Source organism: Pinus tabuliformis, chromosome 5_1, assembly GCF_031772625.1.
Source record: "Pinus tabuliformis cultivar Carrire ecotype Pingquan chromosome 5_1, CPIR1, whole genome shotgun sequence".
NCBI classification, from domain to species: Eukaryota; Viridiplantae; Streptophyta; class Pinopsida; order Pinales; family Pinaceae; genus Pinus; species Pinus tabuliformis.
In genome coordinates this window covers 212446171-212467945 of record NC_142305.1, presented here as the reverse complement: position 1 = coordinate 212467945, position 21775 = coordinate 212446171, and the positions used below count along the sequence as shown (strand labels likewise).

The window sequence follows — 21775 nt, the reverse complement described above, 5'->3', positions numbered from 1 at the left end:
GAAACAAGCACACAAATAACACCGTTATTTTTGGACATATGTCCCCGAAAAAACCCAATGCGAGAAGACCGGTGCAGCTATTTGAGGGTTTGATTTATTAAGCAGTGTCTAAATACAATATGGGTGCCAAATCCAGCTCACCCAACAGAGAAAAATCTCGGCAGTAGTACCTCTCCTTCGGAGACAGATGCTCCAGCTAAAACCTTGGATAAACACTCTCGCAGCTCCTGAGCTCCAATCTGGCCCACGAAAAACCCCAGCATTAGCCTCTACGGACTGTGTCAGCCTCTTCTACCCTTTGCGTCAGCTTTCCCGGCAGTTTCAGTTGTTCCCAGTAGTTCCGACTTTTGCCCTCTGTGTTAGCTTTCCCAGCAGTTCTGGTTGTTCCGAGCAGTTCCGGCTTCTGCCCTCTGCGTCAGCTTTCCTGACAGTTCCGGCTTCTGCCCTCTGCGTCAGCTTTCCTGACAATTCCGGCTTCTACCCTCTGCATCAGCTTTCCGGGCAATTCCCAGCAGTTCCAGTTGTTCCCGATAGTTCAAGCTTTTGCCCTCTGCGTCATCTTTCCCGGCAGTTCCGGATGTTCCCGGCAGTTCCGGCTTCTGCCCTCACGTCAGCTTTCCCGGTAGTTTTGGCTTCTGCCGTCTGTGTCACCTTTCCCAGTAGTTTAGCTTCTGCCCTTTGTGTCACCTTTCCCAACTGCTGCGTTGATCCTCCTAGCACTATCTCTACCTCTCTGCTTCTGTATTCACTGCCCCTCAGCTGCAAATCCAGATCACTCTATCAACTTTCTCAGCAAACCCAGCCCTAGAAAGTCGAAATCTTGATCTCTTGGTGTGTTCTCCAAGTGACCCTCAAGCCTCCTCTTATACTTTTCTCGTTCACAGATCAACGGCCGAGATTAAGTCCCTAATCAACGGATAAGATTAGATCTAGCTTGATCCATGACTTTTGGACCATTCTAACACAGTTTTATATTAATTCACATTAATATTTTAATTTAAAAATATTAATTATTTTAATATCTCCCAAACTGATTAGAATCTGCCCAAACCCTCTCTAGGCATTGGAGATCTCATGTGCCTTAGCCTCTCCACAAAATTTCGTGGCTAGAACACATCCGATGCTACCCCAAATCAACAAAAGTCACAAGCTAAAGCCATGTAAAAACCTTGTGAAGCCCTATATTAGGTATCCTAAACTTGTGACTTGTCAGTTTGAGCCTATCCATTTTGTTTTGGACAGACTTTGTCCTATCCTTTGAAAGTTTCACCTAGGAAATCTTGTCCCTGATCAGATTAGAGAACCCTAGTAGACTTCTCATAAGGACAAATGGTTTTATGGGAGTCTACATTTGTAGGGGTAATCACTGGTGTATGGGCTCATCCAACCCGCATCAAGGTCTACCCCATTGACTCCATATAAAGCACTAGACACGAACGTTTCTTTAGATTTATCATGCATTCCAAGATATTTGCATTTTCCCATAACCGATTTGTACGCATTCATTTAGATTTATCATGCATTCTGAGATAACTGCATTTCCCCATAACTAATTTGTATATGCAAGTTCCTAAGTTCAATGGAAATATATGGTTAGCTTTGTATTTCTTAGAGTTTCATGTATTTTATCATAGATACTAACCTTGTCTTTGAGGATGAATTAACGAAAGCCTTTGCATTATCAATGCAAGGATATGAAGATTGGAAATGGTATTGCAGCTTTAAACCCAAATAGATAAAATCATTCCCACAATGCATCAAAAGTTTTCAGGAACGGTGGATATATGGGTATGAGGAGGTTGAAGACATTTATGTCTTCATTGATATACAAAGGAGAAAGCAAGAAAAGATCAATGACTTGGCTGCAGAATTCGGTGAGCATCCTTCCAACAATCTTATAATGGAAATAAAATGGAAAGGCAATGCACTCAATTTCTTAACAAACTATGTCAAAGCACAATATGGTGAACCTTGTATGCAAAGGATAGAAGAAGATTTCCATGGAGAGGTTCAACCTTCTCCTCCCTCTCCCAAACCATTATTGCATGATGAAAAGGGCAAGGATGCATGGATAGCTAGTTGGAAAATGATCCAACAAATGTGAGACAAATAACAAAGAGGACAGTGTTAGAAAAGGAAACAACGAAATTGTCTATCTCCATTTCCAGAATGAAGAAATCAGTGAAGAGAACTTGGAAGAACCAAATCAAGACAAAGAAAGACTTAAAGAATTCAATGATAAAGAAAACCCTACTATAGAATTGAGTGTATCACTTCAACAAGAGAACAGTGGTGAAGAGCCCCACCACATTGAGCAAGAAAAAGTAAAAGAAGACACTTCTACTTGCACAAAGGAAGAGGCTAAGAACTCTGAGGTAGAGAGCAAAGAAGAAGAATATCCTCATCCTTCCAGCAAGGATCAACAAATAAGTAAGGAACAACAATATGAGGAGAGCCTTGATGACATCATAACTCAAGAACTCACACACCCTACTCCAGATGGAATTAACAGTTCAACAAGTTACCTCCGTTTCCAAATAATTGATCTCCATGCTTCATCTACTAGTGACATGAAGGAAGAGGATTCAGTAAATAGGCTTACTTTTGAATAGGATGGGGGCACTGAAGAAATTGAAAGTCTTAATGCATTCCTCAAGATTGACAAGTGTAAATGGAACTTGAGTTATTTCCTTTTTAGAGGTGATCCCATCTATGACACAAACATCGAGTGATGTCAGATAATAGACTTTTACCACATTGACCATGAGCAGCCATATCAACTCATGCAGCAGAAGACATGTATACAGATGCGAAAAAGGGACTTCTACATGTCTGATCCAACAAAAATGTTTTATCAGTGGATAGCCTTGGCATGTAGCTCTCAAGTGTACAAAGATCCATTTGAAAGGAATGCCTGAACCTAGCGATAATGAGCAGGCCATAATGTATTCAACATCAGACATGTCTCATGAGCTCTCAACCTCCTTTGTCAATGTAGTTTACTATAAGGGTAGGTTTAATTGTATTTTAAATTTCCATGAATTTTTTCATCATTTGGGTGTATATGTGATTAGGGGTAGCCAAGAAGGGCAACAATATGTGCACAGTTTCTAGTTAGAGTCACCATAAAAACCCCACTTGCTAACCAATACATGAAAAATATTGATGAAATGCCTTATACACACACCGAGGAATATCATTATTTTATTCCTGTGGATCAATGGATAGAAGAAGTATGCAATTGCACAGAAAAACCTTGGTACTTCTTCGATTCCTTTCTACATGATCAGGACTCCTCGATAAATGTGTTGAAACTTCTAAGTATTACCCGTTAGAAATTTTATTTGTATTCACTAGTTTATTTCGCCTTACTTGTTCAGTTACTAGCAAGTTATTTAACCATATAAACACTGAAATAAACACAATACAGTCTCAACCATCTACAGATCAATAGCTGAAAGAAATAGACAAACACACAACGGACACAGTTAGTTTTGGACAATCGTCCCCGGAAAAACCCAACTTGGGAAAAGTGAAAACCAGTGCGTCAGTTCTTAGGGTTTTATTATTAAGCAGCTTTTCATGAATACACTGGATGCCGAACTGGCTCACCCAACAGAGATAAAAAAGAATCTAGCAGTGATACCTATCTTTGAAAGCAAATATTCTGAGAGTCTGCCCCACAAAACCCTCTCCAACACAATCTGAAGCACTGCGCCAGCCCTCCTGGCCTCTGCGTCAAACTGAAACCCTTTAGGTCAGCCTTCTGAAGCTTTGTGCAACCTCTCTAGCCCTCTGCGTCACTCTTGCAGCCTCTGCGTGGATGACGCAGGCCCTTCTGGCCTCTGCACAGTCACTACTGGCCTCAATGTGGCTCCCTCTGGCTTTGCGTCTACCTCTCTGCTTTTGCGTTGGTCTTCCGGCACTATCTCTGCCTCTCTACCTTGTACTCATTGCCCCTCGCTACACCTTTGATCACAGATTCAATTTCTCTTAGCAAACCCCGCTCTAGAAAATCAAACTGACTAATCACTCTAGTGTGTCTCCAACTGACCCTCAAGCCTCCTCTTATACTTTTCATGTTAAGTCTTCAACGGTCAAAATTACATCTCTAATCAACGGCTAAGATAAGATTTGGCTTTATCCATGTCATTTAGAACCTTCTAACCCAATTTTATAATAATACCCATTAATATTTTTATTTTCCTAAGTTTAGACTTAGGAACCCATTAAAGATATTAATTATTTTAATATCTCCTTCACCGAGCAGAATTTCCCCAAACCATTTCTGGGTCTTGGAAATGTCATGTGCTTTAGCCTCTCCACCAATTTTCATTGCTAGAGCACATCCGATGCTAACCCAGATCAACAAAATGTGGCCCAAGCCATGAATGATTTTCCAACATATATTTGTTGCAGGTTTGACATTTCACTATTTTGCTTCTGAACCAAGCATAAAGGTAAAACCAAAAGTAATGATGAATCAATCTATTGGTTGTATTGGTTATATGATTTCACTTGACATGTTTACTTCTTTTAGGTAGGTTTGGATAGGATGAATAAGTTCTTTAGCAAGAGCATTAAATTAGCTTAAAAAATTATGTAACTTCAACTTATGTTTGTGTGAATTTACTATTGTGATGTTATTTTCATGCCTTAGATTAATTAGATATTTTTCCTTGATATATTTCTATTTTGTCAATTCGATGTCTTTTCATTTCTTAGAATAGTTGTCATTTCACTTTGATTTTAGTGCTATGTTAGGAAGGGATAGGACTTCGTTGTGATTCTCTCACAGGGTACCGATATTCTGATGTTGAGCTTGTTACCACTCAAACCAGCAAGGGACCTAAAAGGGGTTCCTAAGAGGGCAACTGCTAGGTTAAGGGAAACGGTGGAGACTTAGCCCACTATCACCACAGCTAAGTCTCTCTGCTCTTTAAGAACGTTCACCGATGGGAGAAGTCCTGGTAGTGTAGGGATCACTTTGTAAAGTAGATGTCAATGGATAGGTGAGAAGTGACCCTAAAAACCATTTCCCAAGGATGGAGTGAAAAATGGAACTTGCTTGCGCTTTAAGCAAGGGATTTGGTCCACCAAGGGTAAGGGGTGAGGATTGGAGGGTTGAGGGAGAAAGAATAGGCTTACAAAGGAGTTTCCCAATCCCTATAATCCTTGAAAACTTAGATTCCCAAATGGTCTTTGACAAATAGTCTTTATTGAAAAGTGGGACCACACAGGGCCAAGTGGACCCAACCCAGGTTCGTGAATGGAATATAGCAACCAATGATGTTCCTATCCTAGACAGGTGAAGGGAAAGGACCAAACAAGAATATTTACTTCAAAAGGTTGAATTGATCCTATTAGTGTCTAACCTTGGGGATGCCTAGGCAAAATTCAGTCCTAGATCTAGGGCTTCAGATTCCCGGAGATTCCACCATCAAAATGGCCTCAAATTTGGAGGAGAGGAAGGGGATCCACCATCTCAATAGCCCAGAGGAGATCGAAATTTTTCCTTGGGCCAATTGTCGGGAAATTGATGCCCTAGGTGACCCACTAGGGCTAGACTTGGGGAAAAAGGGGAAAATGGTAAAAAAACGGTTGAAATGATCACCCTTTTTGAGGGATCAGTGCCTAGTTCACTTCGGAATATGGATTCAAGGATAATGATGAGTAAGAACTTGGTTTCTTTGATCAAGGAGGCCTAGAAAGTCAACTTCGTCCAATGTTGAGAGAAATAAAAGAAAAGTGACCTTCAAGCATTTATACTTCAAAGCAAATGATGCAAGTTTCTCAAGATAAATAAATCTCCAGGACATTTCATTCATATAACATTGACCGATACATTAAATTATCTAAAACATGTTCAATTCCACATTTCGATAATGTAACAACTAGCCTTAATTTTAGCAGTATGCAGCAACAAGAGTAATAGTATCAAAATTTACTTACAATGTTATAGAGTATATCCAACCAGCATTTTGATTGCTCAATAAAGCTCCAAGACAAGAGCAATAGCCCAAATCCATACATCAAATTTCATCCATCTCCAAATATATCCACCAAGGAAAAAGTGCAAAAATTCTCAACGATTAGAGAGATCCCATGTAATGAATAAATATATAGGAAATAATGTAAAAAATGTTATGAATAAATATATAGGAAATAATGTAAATGATAATAATCAAAAATAATGATTAGTTAATTAGTAATTAGGTTGAAAAGTCGTGTCTAAATGAGACATGACTCTCTAGGAAGAGACACCTGCTTGTTATATAAGCAAGCCTCTCACATTCATTGTATCATTCTTATTGACACATTTGATATATCATATTTCTATCCTCATGGATACCTTTATATTCCAAGTCTTTTGGAGTAATTAATCTAAAGAAAGAACTTTGTTCGCTTCATTTGGTATAAGAGCAGTCGATCCTTTGGCCGCTCCACCACTGCACAGAGCCGTGTTCTCCGATCCAAGTCTTTGACCATCAAATTCATCAACATTGTTGTCGTTGAAGCGTTTCGCTACAAGAATTCGGAGTTTCTCCATTTCACTATCAAGCATTTGGCCATTCAATAATAATAATAATAATAATAATAAAATTATTATATATATGGATAGAACATAAAAAGTCAAAAAACGAAGATTAAAAAAATAAAAAATATAAAAAATAAAAATAAAAATTATTAAAAAAAAGTACATATAAAGATTAAAAGTTCTGAAGGAGAAATTTGTTGCAGCAAGCTGAAGGAGTGGTTTCTGGGCAAAGCTGGGCACGGAAATCAAGGCATAGAAGACGGCAAAAGGTATAGTACGAACAACATTTAGTGCTATGAGTTGCACGTCGTTCAAGAAAAGTTCTAGAATATTAAAAAAAGGAAAAAAAATCGTATAGTTCGTAAGGAATCCGTACAGTGTAATTCGTATGGTCCATATCTATACAATACATATTTTCAACTTCAAGTGGCCACGGAAATCGAGGCAAAATGGGCACGGTTTTCAAGGAGTTTTTGGCTGAAGAGATCAGTTGTATTTTGCTGTTTTGTTTTGTCTACAAATGTATTTTCCCTAAACTTGAAAGATAAATAAATTTGAAGAGCTCTCTAACAGGGTTTCCTCGGAGAAGATTGAAGGGGTTTTGCCTGGGTCTAAGTTGACCAAAAATCTGTGTATTTTTATGTGTTGTTGGACTATTTATGTCCATATTTATTTTCCGCATGTGTTGACAATCCCATGTATTTTAATCTGAAAATTTCATTTCCAGAATTCTATATGTTGAATGTACATTTATGGGAAAGGGAATTTCACTGAATGGGAGTGATAAGGTGAAATTAAAACCGGGTTGGGATTGCAGGAAACTTTTTTAGTCATCAAATTTCAACAGTAGTATTTACTTCGATATTTACAACACAGTAAACAACTTGTATGGACTAACAAGTAAGAGAAGTAACATCAATTTGTTGAAGTAGGGGTTCCTCTTGTGGAATTTTCAACATGGTATTAGAGGTGCAGGTGAAGCAAGAAGAGCAGAGTCGGTAGATCCAGCGCTGAGCAGAAGAAGGGAGTTCAAAAAAGTTGCAGGAGGCAGCAATTCGAAACCTACTAGAGGGTTGACACAGTTCCAAGCCGGGACGCAGATTTTCGAGGCAGTGTCTCTTCGAGTGAGTCGATAGAGAGAAGAACTTCCAATTCGATTTTTTGTCGAGGCAGAGGGAGCAGCGTTGAAGCCTCAGTGTGAGAGAGTTGGTGGGATGCAGATTTTCCGCAGGCTGTTTGTTGGGCTGAAAAAACATCAGAAGAAGGAAGAAAAGCACCTTGAGGGAACTTTTCCTCCGCAGACTTCCTGCCGAGAAGTCTGTTTTCTCATTGGCTGAGCAACAACAGTGAGAAGCATAAGGGAGATGTTTGACATATTTGGCAGATATCGCAACCAATGGCTTGAGGGATTAGGACAGGTTGGACGGAGCATCGAACTACACCATCTAGAAGGCTAGAATGTCTTTCCTTCTAGATGAGCATGCCCTCAAGAATTACGTCGACAACGTTGTGGCTGAACCTGCGAATGCAAATCCACTGAAAAAGTACAAGGCTGAGATGGCAAAGGCCAAGAGGATGATCTTGGACAGAGTCAAGGATCATGTAGTGTGTCACGTTGCTAGCAGAGCAACTTCTAAGGAGATGTGGGATGCCTTGGCCACGTTATATCAGGGATCTTCCAAGCAGCAGAAGATGTACTTGGAGCAGAAGCTGTGATCTGCTCATATGCAGAAGGGAGAGTGTGTGGATCCATTCCTCACAAAGTTGAAGGAAACCCGTGATGAGTTGTCCGCTGCGAGGCATACACCTCAGGATTCAGAGTTAGTTAGACTTGCCCTCAATTGTATCTCAGACGAGTGGCAATTCTTTGTCCAGAGTATCCTGGGGAGAGAAGCATTGCCTAATTGGGATGAGATGTGGGCAACTCTAAAACAAGAGTTGAGGAGAGACCTAGTCAAGGTCAAACTTGACGAAAGCAGCAGCAGCAATGGGTTGAAACCCAAGGAGGAGGATGATAATGTAGCCCTTTGCATCGAAGGGACAATAGGAGCAGTGGACACGTAAGAAGGACGTCTCGAAGGTGAAGTGTTTCAGATGTGGCGAGATGGGCCACTATGCATCTCAGTGTCCTCTCAAGAAAAAGGACAAGGATGAGAAACATGATTGTAAGGTTGCACCCGAAAAGATCAAAGAGGAGGAGTTCGCCATGACAGTCGAGATACCTCCGGGATGGAGGTGGGCTGATTTGGAGTTGTAGTTCAAAAGTTATAGATGGGCAGGATCCTTGAGGAGTCCACCTCTTGGATCAATACCTTGCTACGAGAGCCCAGTTTTGCAGTAGTAGGATGGACTATGTCGGATGGTGTCGAGGAGTGTCAGGGAGACAATTGTAATGGCTAGGAGCACCAGAGTCTGAGCAGTGCAAAGCAAAGTTGACAACAGTGCAGATGACACAGAGCATAGGTCAACATCAGCGCAGTAGATTCAGAGGGTCAACGCAGAGCCTAGCAGCGGTCAGTTCCAGCATTCACGTGGTATCATATTGAACACAGTTAGTTCAGTAATTTTGGATGTTTTTCAGTTGCTTCTCTCAGCAACTAAGTTGCAGTATGGATGCAATGTTAGCAGTGGCAGTGCTAGCAGCGTAGCAGATGCAGCATTTGAGAGGGAGTTGTAGTAGAGATGTAGCATTAGCAGTGGCATTGTCAAAGGCAGCAGTACAGTTGCAGCAATGCAATAGTTGGTGGACAACATGTCAGACATCAGCAACGCAGAGGACAATGCTTCAGAGTCAGAGCAATATGCAGCAGCAATATATTTCTATAGCACATTCCTCACTAAGAGAGAGTGTTGATTTGGGATAGCATCGGATGTGCTATAAGCCTCAAATTTTGCAAGGAGGCTTGTGCACATATATTCCAAAGAACCCAGAAAGTGTTTTGGGAAATTCCACCCGGAAACATTTATATTTAAAATAATTAATATTTTTAATGGAGTTCCTAAGTCTAAACTTAGGGAAATTAAAATATTAATGGGTATTAATCTAATTGTGGGTGTAACTCCTAGAAGAAGACGGAGATCAAGCCAAAACAATCAGAGCCTTCGATTAGGAGTTAATCTAGGTCGTTGGTTGTCCAACAAGAAGATATAAGAAGGGGTACGAGGGTCATTTGGAATATACACCAAGAGAGATCAAGAAATCGATTTTCTGAAGTGAGAAGTTCTCAGGAGGAAAATTTGATTCAGGATATTTCTTGCAGTTGAGGGGCAGGGATAGCTTCCAAAGAGAGATTTTCTCAATCGGAGAATCATTAGCAAAGAGAAGCAGAGAGTGATCTAGTAGCCCAAACGTAGAGGCTAACGCAAGGCCACGAAGGGCAATGCAGAGGCAGCGCAGAGGGTGAGAGAGTCTGAGATTCTGCAGAGGAGAGTCAGTTTCAGAAGACGGGAGCCGAGGCGTGACACTGGGAGGCTAAGAGCAGAGACTCCCGGCAACAAATCGATCAGCAAACTGATTGATGCAAAGCCTAGAGAGGTTGACGCAAAGCCTACGTAAGGATTGCACAGTTCAGACCTAGAGGCCAGTCATTCAGTATCCATATCAGCCGGGATTTTCTTAGTGATTGTGTGAGGTAATCTCACAAATCTTTCTGCCAATATTTCTCCCTGTAACTGAATAACCCTGTGAGGTATTCAGAGATGTATTCAAAATTTGCTACTGCTTAATAATAATAAACCCTCAGAGTTGTTGCACCAGTTTTCCGGCATTGGATTTTTCCGAGGACATTTGTCCAAAAATAACGGTGTCCGTTGTGTTGTATTTTCTTTCTTGCTCGGTATCTTGTTTCCGCTTGTAATTTAATTAAGTGAAGGTTGCAGTAGTATTTACTTCGATATTTACAGTAGAACACAGTAAACAACTCGTATGGATTAACAAGTAGGAGAAGTAACATCAGTTTGTTGCAGTAGGGATTCCTCTTATGGAATTTTCACACATCATTCCTATCTTCACTTTGGAAAGAAAGAATGGAGGATTGGGTAAGCATTTGGTATCTGATACTCGTTGAGGATGTGGTAGGGTATCCAAGATAAGAGTAGTCATAGAGGATCGATATTCTTTGACTAGGGGTCCAAGATAAGAATAGTCCTGGAAGGACATACCCTAAGAGAACCTGGGTGGGGTATGTTCCTTGAGAGAAAATGATGAATGTGTCTATAAATCATTGGTCTCGCCAGCATAGTGCTCTAACCTTGTGGAGAGATAGAGTTATTAGTCAAGGCCTCGCTATGTGACAATGTTGGATGAAATGATGCTATACAAATGGATTACCAATCTGACTCTTCTTATGAGAATTCTTCAGATTGATAATGTCCAAGTACCCTGTATGGATTATGAATACCTCCCTAGTTAAGAGGGAGTGTTGAAATATGTAACTAGGTTCGGTGTTCATAATGACAGATGTAATCATGATTTCATGTATTTAATGAAAAGAGAAATAATTTTAATACCGTGAGCCTTGAGGCATGGGTTTCATGCTCAAGAGAATTTACTTTTATAGGTAAAAGCACCCATTGAGTGCTTCTAGGATTTTCATAAAGTCATTGAGTCATTGTCATGTATGAATGACCCATTTGGGCATGTTACATATTGTAAGAAAAATTATTTGAGTCAAATTAGAGTCAAAAGACCCTCCAAGACCATGTCAAACATACAAGCATCAAGTTGACCTCATGGAGCAACAAGTTGGCCTAGAAGGATGTATCAAGAAGCCTATATATAGAGCCATCGACCTCATTTGAAGGATACTCACAAAAAAGCTCAAGAAAGTTTGATCAAGGGACAAAAAGTAGCCTCATATCCAAGCAAAGAGAAGGAGATCAAGATCGAAGGAACAGCAAAGTAATTTCAGGTTTGTTTTGGGCCAATTTTGTTCACACATGCGAGGATATTAGGACTCCCACTACTGCAGAAAGACCGAATACTTCAATCACCAAAGAAGTCCAAACTCAAGTAGAAAAGGGGTCATCTGGAAGGCCAAATTGCTAAAGAAGTCTCTCACCAAGTGAAGAAAGAAGGGCATTTCCTCCATAATTCTCTCTCACACGAATGGCCTACGGTTTCTGCTGTAGGGCCGAGTTGAAGTCAAGAAATTGCAAGTCCAAAAAAAAGGTCAAAGGAGAAGATGTTGCTACTGGAAGGCTAGTTTGACTGAAGTTGACTATGCGGAAGAAAGGCACTTCAAGGAAACAAATTAGTTGCTGCAGTAGTAGAATTTCAGTCTAGAAATTTTCACATGGTATCAGAGCAAAGATCCGTCAACAAGAGGAAAATCGAGTATGGGTCAAGAGCATGATGCAAAGGCATCCACTCAAGGGGCCTCGCTCAAAGTTCCAGAAGAATACACAAGGGACATAAATTATGATTATTCTATGTTAGCTTCCAGATTGGAAGAAGAAGTCCCTTGCTTAGCAAGCTCTGCCTCCTCGGAGGTTTGGTATATAGACAATGGAGCTTCCTGACATATGATAGGTATCCGAGAATGTTTTTCAGATTATCAGGAAGAAAGAATGAATTTTTAGATCACCATGGGGAATAAGGCAAAGTGTACTCCAGTAGGAAGAGGTAGTATAGCTTTTCAACCGAAGCAAGAGAGCAGCTTTGAGCAACCAATGTGTTGCATGTGCAAGGATTGGGGATGAACTTACTTTCCGTATCTCAACTTCAAAACAAGGGCTATGACGTTTTCTTCATTAAGGAGAAAGTATATGTCAAACACCCGAGTTGGAAAAAGAAGGCCCAAGTTGGAATCAGAAGTAATAGGTTGTACAGGTTGTAGCTAGAATCACCAATGGCACTTATACGCAGTAATGGAGACAAATTTGAATGAACTATGGCACAGAAGGATGGGACACTTACACCATGGGGCTCTGAGAATTCTTAGGAAAACTGTATCAGGAGTTCCAGATCTTAATACTGAACGAGATGATGTATGCAGAAGATGCGCTCTTGGCAAGTATGCCAAAGCAGCGTTTTCCAATAGTAGCAATAGGGCTAAGAGTGTGCTAGGATTGATACACTCAGACATCTACGAACTGATGTCCACAAAAGCTCTTAGTGGTGCCAAATACTTCATCACCTTCATCGATGACGATTCCAAGAAGCCTTGGATCTACTTTCTGAAAACCAAGGATGAGGTTTTCGATCAATTCAAAGAGTTCAAGGCTCTAGTGGAGAATCTGATAGGAAAGAAGATAAAAGTGTTGTGCTCGGGCAATGGTGGAGAGTATGTTAACAAGGACTTCACTGATTTTTGCGCTAAGGAAGGCATCAGAAGAGAGTGGACATCTCCCTACAATCAGGAGCATAATGGAGTAGCAAAAAGGAAAAATAGGACTATGGAAGCAGTTAGGGCAATGTTGTATGATCAAGATATGCCTAAATTCCTGTGGGCAGAAGCATGCAGCACGACAGTTTATGTCCAGAACAGGGCTCCTCACAAGGCATTGGGCAAAATCACTCTGGAGAAGGTCTTCACCAGGAAGACACCTAAAGTCAGTCATTTCAGGATATTTGGGAGTTAAGCGTATTGCTGTATACCCGAGGAGAAGAGGAAGAAATTAGATCAAACTGTTGAGAAAGGATATCTTGTGGGATATAGCAAGAATGCTAAGGCATATAGATTCTGTCTTCCAGGGAGTAGGAAGGTAGTAGTTCGGCGGGATTTAAAGTTCCTAGAGGATAGAGCTTTCAAGAAATCTCGAGAAATGACTTCCAAGGAGCAGTCGAAAGACGAGTCGTTGATCAAACCACTTTAACCAACGGAAACTAGTACCAAGAATTCTCCTGAAGACAAAGCTTCAGAACAGGAGGAATCTCAAGAAGAGGAAGAGCTAATAGATGTAACTACTACTAGTAGAAAAACAAGCCGAGAACTCCGACAGATTCTACGGGATGTAGAAGACTTTATTGGTGCACCCAGGAATAGTAAAAGGGAGCAAGGACAGCCAGCCAGATAACAGGCCTTAGTAACTCAGGTTGGGGAACCTTCTAGTTTTCAGGAGGTCGTTTAGCATCAAGTATGGGCGGATGCGATGGTGGAGGAATACAGCTCTATAATGGTCAATGATGTCTGGCAAGTGGTACCTGGGCCTCATGACAGATCAGTGGTAGGTTCGAGATGGATCTACAAGGTCAAGTACGTTGCAAACAGCAGTGTAGAGAAATACAAAGCCAAGTTTGTGGCTAAGGGGTATGCTCAGAAGGAAGGGATAGACTACGAAGAAACCTTCGCCCCAGTAGCCAGTATACTTCTATTAGAACCGTGATATCTCTTGCAGCACAGATGCGGTGGGAAATTCATCAGATGGATGTCAAGACGGCATTCTTGAACGGGGTAATTGTTGAAATTTCTAAGTCTATCCGTTAGAAATTTTATCTGTATTCTTTCTGGTTTATTTCTCCTACTTGTTAAATACGAACAAGTTATTTAAACATATAAACATCGAAATAAACACAATACGGTCTCAACCATCTACAGATCAACAGCTGAAAGAATAGCAAACACACTAGTGAAACCGTTATTTTTGGACAACTCGTTCCCGGAAAAACCCAACTTGGGAAAACCGATGCAGCAATTCCGAGGGTTTATTTATTATGCAGTATATCCTTGAGTACAACTGGGTGCCAAACTGGCTCACCCGATAGAGAAAAATAACCGGCAGTAATACCTCTCTATTTGGAAGCAAATATTCAAAAAATTTGCCCCACGAAACCCTCTCCAACACAACTGAACCACTGTGTCAACCCTCCTGGCCTCTGCGTTAGGCTCAAAACCCTTTGTGTCAGCCCTCTGAGGCACTGTGTAGCCTCTACAGCCTTCTGCATTACTCCTGCTACCCTCTACGTGGATGACGCAGGCCCTCTAGCCTCTGCGTTGTCTCAGCAAGCCTCTACGTGGCCTGCTCTGGCTTTTGCGTCTGCCTCTCTACCTCTGCGCTGGTCTCCCAGCACTATCTCTGCCTCTCTATCCAATACTCACTGCCCCTCGTTGTTGATCACTGGTTCAATTTCTCTTAGCAAACCCCTCTATAGAAAATCGAATGACTGATCACTCTGGTGTGTTCTCCAACTGACCCTCAAACCTCCTCTTATACTTTTCCTATTGGTCCTTCAACAGCCGAGATTAAATCTCTAATCAACGACTAAGATTAGATTTGTCTTGATCCATGTCTTTTGGAACCTTCTAACCCAGTTTTATATTAATACCCATTAATATTTTATTTTTCCCAAGTTTAGACTTGGGAACTCCATTAAAAATATTAATTATTTTAATATCTCCCAAACAAGTTAGAATCTGCCCAAACCATTTATGGGTCTTGGAGATCTCATGTGCTTTAGCCTTTCCACCAATTTTCATGGCTAGAGCACATCCGATGCTACCACAAATCAACAGTAATAGAAGAGGAAGTATACATTGAACTGCCATAAGGTTTTGAGACACGTGAGAAGAAATCTCATTTATGCAGATTAAAGAAAGCCTTGTATGGGCTTAAACAGGCACCTAGGGCATCGTACAGTCGAATTGATGGCTACTTGCTAAAGATGGGGTTCGTCAAGAGTGATGCTGATCCTAATCTCTACTATCTGGTCATGGAGAATGAGCCTCTAATCCGAGTGTTACATGTGGATGATCACTTCCTGACAGGATCATCCAAGCTCATCAAAGACTGCAAGAAGAACCTAGCCACAGAATTCGACATGAAGGATTTGGGACAGACGCATTGTTTCCTGGTGTTGGAAATTTGGCAGCAGAAGGGTGACATCTTCCTTGGACAAGGGAGATATGCTACAGAAATCTTGAAGAGATTCAGGATGCAGGACTGTAGACCTATGGCTACTCCAATGATCACCAACTGGAAGAAGATTAATGCATCAGAAGATAAAAACGTTGATCCCACCTTGTACAGACAGCTTATAGGGTCCCTGATGTATCTGGTCAATACCAAGCCAGACATTTGTTACGTTGTCAACACCCTCAGTCAATTCATGGTGGAACCTAAGAGGGTGCACTAGGCAGCAACCAAACATGTTCTCAGGTATATACAAGGAACAGTCGAGCATGGGCTATTATACACCAGCGACAATGACATCAGGCTGAGAGGGTTCACTGACGCAGATTGGCCTGGAAGTTCAGTAGATCAGAAAAGTACAACTGGGTACTGTCTCAACATTGGATCAGGAATGACCTCCTGGTGCAGTAGGAAACAGAAATTTGTGGCTCTAAGCTCAGTTGAAGCAGAATATATGGTAGCTAGCACAGCTTCGTGTGAAGCCATATTGCTTAGGAAATTGCTTGTGAATCTATTTAGGATAAGGATAGAAGCGACCAGAATCATGTGTGATAATCAGAGTTGCGTCAAGCTCTCTAAGAATCGAGTATTTCAAGATCGGTCGAAACACATTGATATCAATTGTCACTTTGTCAGAGACTGTTTCCAACGAGGAGCAGTACAGTTGAGATACACTCCTATAGGAGAACAGGTGGCACACATCCTCACCAAGGCTTTAGGAAGAATAAAGTTCGTTTATTTCAGGGAGAAGATGGGGATGGTAAAGAATCCATTTCAGTAGCAGAAATGGATAAGTGTTAAGAGTTGCAATGCAGCAGTTAACGGTGGCAGTACTATGGGCAGCATGATGCAGCATGTTGAGAGGGAGTTGCAGTACAAGTGCAGCAGTGGCAGTGGCAGTGTCATGGGCAACAGTGCAGGGGATGTGAGGCAGCAGGCCAAGCATCAACACAGGTACTGATGCGGAAGATCAGTGTGATGTTTCTATAGTGAAACATTGCTAGAGCACATTCCTTACTAAGAGGGAGTGTTGATTTTGATAGCAGCGAATGTGCTCTAGCCTTGAAATTTGGAGGAAAGGCTAAGGCACATGAAATCTAAGACCCAAAAATCGTTTTGAGAAATTTCACCTGGATGTGGAGTTATTAAAATAATTAATATTTTTAATGGGTTTCAAAGTTTAAACTTAGGAAAATAAAAATATTAATGGGTATTAATAAAGATAAGGGTGAGAAGCTTCTAAGAGACGAGGATCAAGTCTGTTTTAATCTTATTCGTTGATTAGGAACTTGATCTCGGCCCTTGATTCGTCAACAGGAAAAGTATAAGAGAATACTTGAGGATTATTTGGAGACACACTGGCAGATACTTAGTATCTCAAGGAAAATCGATTCTCAGAGAGAGGAGATCAATTTTAGAGGGAGAGTTGCAAGGTGGAGGAAGAGGAGGGCATCAGCAGCAAGCAGTGACTGAGAAGGAGGTGACGCAGGTACAGTGGGAGACAGCGCAGAGAGAGATGCAGTCCAGAGGAGAGACGCAAAGGGACGCAAAGCCACTCAGAGTCACGCTAGGCCACGCAAAAGTGGGAGCAGGGTCTCCTAAGTGTCAGAAGGTCTCAAAGGGAAAGTCTCGAGTGTTTTCTTTTAGTTTCTTTGAAAAACCCTTCCTTGTAAAAGTAATTGATGCTGAAGATTAATAAAGCCCTCATCTGTTGCACTATTTTTCCCGCATTGGGTTTTTCTGGCGACAATTGTCCATAAATAACTATGTTGATGTGATTGGTCCTTGTGCATGTATTTTTTTTTCTCTGGGTAATTGTGTGATAATTGCAGTAGAATTTATTTTAATATTTGTTGAAGGGATTTCGTAAATAACTTATTGTGAATAATAAGTAGGTGAAATAAATCAGTTGTTGCAGTAGTAAAATTTCAGTCTAGAAATTTCCACAATCCTGACCATAAACTCTGGATCCGGTATAGACCCCACAGAAGTAAGTTGGTCGTGAATCTCCTGCAACCTAAGAAGGAATGGATCTATCTGCTCTCCCTTCTGCATCTAATATGACCTCAACTGATTCTCCAATAGCATCTTCCGCTGTGCGGAAGAGCCCTGGTATAAGGTGGTCAGGGTGTCCCACATCTCCTTTGTTGTGTTTTTCTCAGCAATATGTGCTATGACATGATCTTTGACCCCGTCTAGGATCATGCACTTTGCCCTCACCATTGCATCCTCATACTTCTCATTCTCAACTGGGTCAACTGGGAGAGCCACTACTTTCAAGGCAAAGTCCTTGATGCGATGTTGATCCAGGACTGCCAGGATCCTGGCCTTCCAAATGACAAAGTTGGAAGCCCCGTCCAACTTGTCCTGATCCCTCAGTCTGTTCACTGCCATTTCAGCTCCTCTTCTGGACTCCCTGTGAGTTTCAACTCCCCTTCTAGAAATCTCCCTCCAAGTCCTGATTTCCCTCCTAGAAATCCTCAAGCCAGTTGTCGAACCGCTCCTCTCCAATCCTCCTTACAACTGCAACTCGGATCTGGATTCCTTGGCTAGAAATCCAACAAGGTAGTGACTCCCTCTAGCTTGGTTTCGTCTCCTTAGACACTATTTTGTATTGACAGTAACAAAGTCCCACCGGCTCCTCAAATCACAATCTACCCACAGCTCCCCAAGCCCCCGCAACTGAAGAAACTGAGCCTTTCAGGCTCTGCGCAATCCCGGCAAAGGCTAAATCTGCCCCTCTAGCCAACTGCATCCATCATACCTAGCTAAGCAGGATGACGTGGCTCTTCGTGAGCCTTTTTGTCTCTCTCTACCTCTGCACTGGCCCTTCCCTAGCTCTAAATGATGACACAGGCTCTGCGTCACTTCTCTTGCTGCTTCTGCTCTGGAACAGCGCTGTCTTTCGGGACAGTTGCTTCTACTACAAATTTCAGATTTTTGTTGGTGTCTTCAGTCATCTTGTGATCTGCAATCGCTCTGATACCATGTGGAAATTTCTGAATCTAACACATCAGAAACCCCTACTGTTATATCTGGTTTATTATCTCCTACTTGTTCTTTACATTAACAAGTTATTTAATAATATAAACATCGAAATAGACACAACAACAGCCTTCACAAATATACAGATCAACAAATGAAATAAACTGAGACAACACAAGGGACACCATTATTTTTGGACAATTGTCCCCGGAAAAATCCAATGCGGGAAATCCAGTGCAGCAGATATGAGGGTTTTATTATTACGCAGATTTATGAATACAACTAGGGTGCCAGAAATGGTTCACCCTCCAAAGATTTTCCTTGGCAGAAGTACCTTGCTCCAAAGACAGATATTCGGGCTAATTCAGCGTCGAGATGATTGACCCCACAGTGACTTTGACTGTTCATTTACCAGGACAGCGAACGCTGCTCCAAGCTAACTTCTGGAACTGCGTCACCCTCTATGGCTCTGCATCTACCTCTCAACTCTCAGTCTGCCCCAAAGGAACACCACAGCATAGCTCTTTTAGCCCGACGTCAGCTCTGCTAGCCTCTACGTCTACCTGCGTCAGTTTCTCGACCTCCTGTGTCCTCTGCGTTGGCCCTCTAAGCCTCTGCGTCAACTCAGTCACCTCTGCGTCAGCCCAAGCTGCCTCTCGTCAGCCTTCCTAGGCTCTACGCTGCCTCTTTGGCACTTTCTCTGCCTCTCTTATATGTACTCTCGGCCTCCTGTCGAACTACCCCTCGCTGCAACAGATCACTAACTCGATTTCTCAGCAAACCCTACCCCAGAAAATCAAATTGACTAATCAACTTGGTGTATCTTCAACTGACCCTCAAGCCTCCTTTTATACTTTTCCTATTGACAATTCAACAGCCGAGATTAAGTCCCTAATCAACGGCTAAGATTAGATCTGGCTTGATCCTCGTTATTTAGAACTTTCTCGCCCATATTATATTAATATACATTAATATTTAAATTTTTTTAAGTTTAAACTTAGGAACCCCATTAAAAATATTAATTATTTTAATCTCTCTCCATCCGGGTGGAATTTCCCCAAACGATTTTTGGGTTTTGGAGATCTCATGTGCCTTAGCCTCTCCACCAATTTTCATGGCTAGAGCACATCCGATGCTACCAAAAATCAATAGGAGATGCCACAAGAGGAGGTTGTTCCTAAGGAGGGTGGAAAGTTTGCAGGGTGAATTAAGCAATAATGGGGGCGATTTCTGAAAGGACCAAGCCCACTCCCTTTACAAGAATCAGGCATAATGACTTAAAGGGACATCTACTTCACACTCCAGCAAGAGGTGACGCTCCAAGGCAGACGTATAATTTCAACATACAAAAATTCTTAAAAATATATTTTTATTCTCTACAGTTACGGTAGGATTTACATGTTGGTTTTTATTCACATATCAATTTTCAGCAATTTATTCACCGGGGAAAAAATAGCAAAACTGTCAGATTTAACCCCCATGTTGATACAAGTTCCTATTTCCTCCATTTTACACTTGTCTCTAGTCTTCTGGTTGCAAATCTGCAAGTTATGAGGGATTTTCATTGCTAGACTTGTGTTTTCCAGCCACCAGAGACAAGTTCTACAGGCCTACATGAAGTACCTTATATTAAAACTTGATATTTTCAGCTCTACATTGATTTATAGTCACATTTATTGCCAAAAAGTCTAGTTTATTTCATTTTCCCGTTGTTAAAATAATTAAAGAAATTTCTGGAATTTCTTACCGTAAATAAACATAATCCAGAGATCTGAAAATCAATTTCTAGCTACTTAGAAATTGCATTTTCAGTCAAAATATAAGAGGGGAGACCCCAAAGACTTTATAATCACCCTCTAGCTAGCCCGCACTTTAAGATAATTCCCCAGAGGTGTTTTTCACAATGGATTGGTTGATAAAATAAAATAGGTTGTTGTCCCTATATGTTTTATGCGGACTTTATAGTCTGTCATACTAAATAGCAAGTTGTTTTCACCTATAACTTCTTAACCAGGCATCAAAACTGATAAATAATTACATATTTGGTTAGGATAAATTTAGTAAACCAAAATCCATAGGTCACATGCCATATATTTGAGTTATTTTTTCTACTGACATCTGATGTTAGAACTTAGAAATATGTATTCTTTTTCTTAGCATTATTTTATGCATGACAGGAGACAGATCAAGAACACCTCCACCCCATTGACTCCATATAAGGCACTGGACAAAAACTAAAGTTGTTGGGGGGTATTTAGGAACTCCTCCCTTGGTTTTTTAGGGGGTGTTCAGCCTAAATAGCAAGGGTTTGAGCCAAGGTACAAGACGTCCCTGCCCTGTGTGTGCCCCTCTAGCAAAGTTATTGGGACCTTAGCAACCATGCTAAAAAGATCGGTAACAAGTCCTACTAGCAAATGTTGGAGATGAAGATGTTATAAATCTTCATCATTTATAAGAAAAAGAAACGGGAAAAGAATGTAAGGTTTACCTTACATATTGCAGACAAATCAACAAAAGATTAGGGATCCAAGATACGCAGGACAACCAAACTAAATGGTGCTATGATATATGGAAAGCAAGAGCATCTTTAACTCCTAAGACATTGTTTGGATGGTAATCAATCAAAGCCTAGCAGCCAAAGCTACACTTCATAAATCAAGGTTAGCTGCTAGAACCAATTTAATATGGCAAAACGAGGAAACAATCAAACATGTCTTTCGGGGATGTAGATTGTCTTGGACATGGTGTTTACGGATCTCATTGGACTATCCAGTCCCCCTGGTTGGCGGACCTCTTAGCCAGAAGGTGTGATTCTATGGGGATGTGAAGACAATCAGGCAATGTGGTGGAGAGATATGAAGCAATGTCTGACTGATAAGGAGTAATTTTCTCTAGACCAGAAGATGCAAGGCAACCTTTAAGGAGGAAGTGGTTTAATTCCACCTAGAAGTGCTATGGGTATTTAAAGCTAAATGAGCTGCACAATCTTCAGCTATAGCGAGATCGTTTAGGAAATGTATATTTTCTTGAGTTTGATGCTTAGGCAGACATGCCAAAACTACTTTCCTACTTTGGGAGAGGGTTCCAATTTCAATGTTGTAAAACCACTTAATGATATCTCTGAGATAATGTTGTCATTTTGAATGTTATATAAGATGCACTCATTTCAAAGAAAACATTTCCAGGAGAATAAGATAAGTGAAGTAAACAAATGCAGAACAGATTCGCTTCAATATCAAATCCACATTTTCACTGCAGTCAAATGTCGGTAAAAATCCAATATCAATATTATTGATGAAGAAGCAGAAGCAACAGATCTGCACCTCGTAGCAGTAAGGATCTGCCTTGATAGCAGCTTTATACCTGAAAGATATCGGAATAAAATTAGTTAGGAACGGATAG

The 21775-nt window shown here is 41.0% G+C and overlaps 1 protein-coding gene across 2 annotated transcripts in view; it reads right to left on the bottom strand.

Annotated features, from left to right (window-relative positions):
- The window catches only part of APC6 (anaphase promoting complex 6), a 320808-nt gene that overhangs the window by 219128 nt on the left and 79905 nt on the right, over positions 1 to 21775 (bottom strand). For both annotated transcript variants that reach the window (XM_089431967.1, XM_089431966.1), the window contains exon 4: positions 21697 to 21736. In XM_089431967.1, the coding sequence (XP_089288093.1) occupies positions 21697 to 21736 (40 nt within the window). The remainder of the gene's footprint in view (positions 1 to 21696; positions 21737 to 21775) is intronic.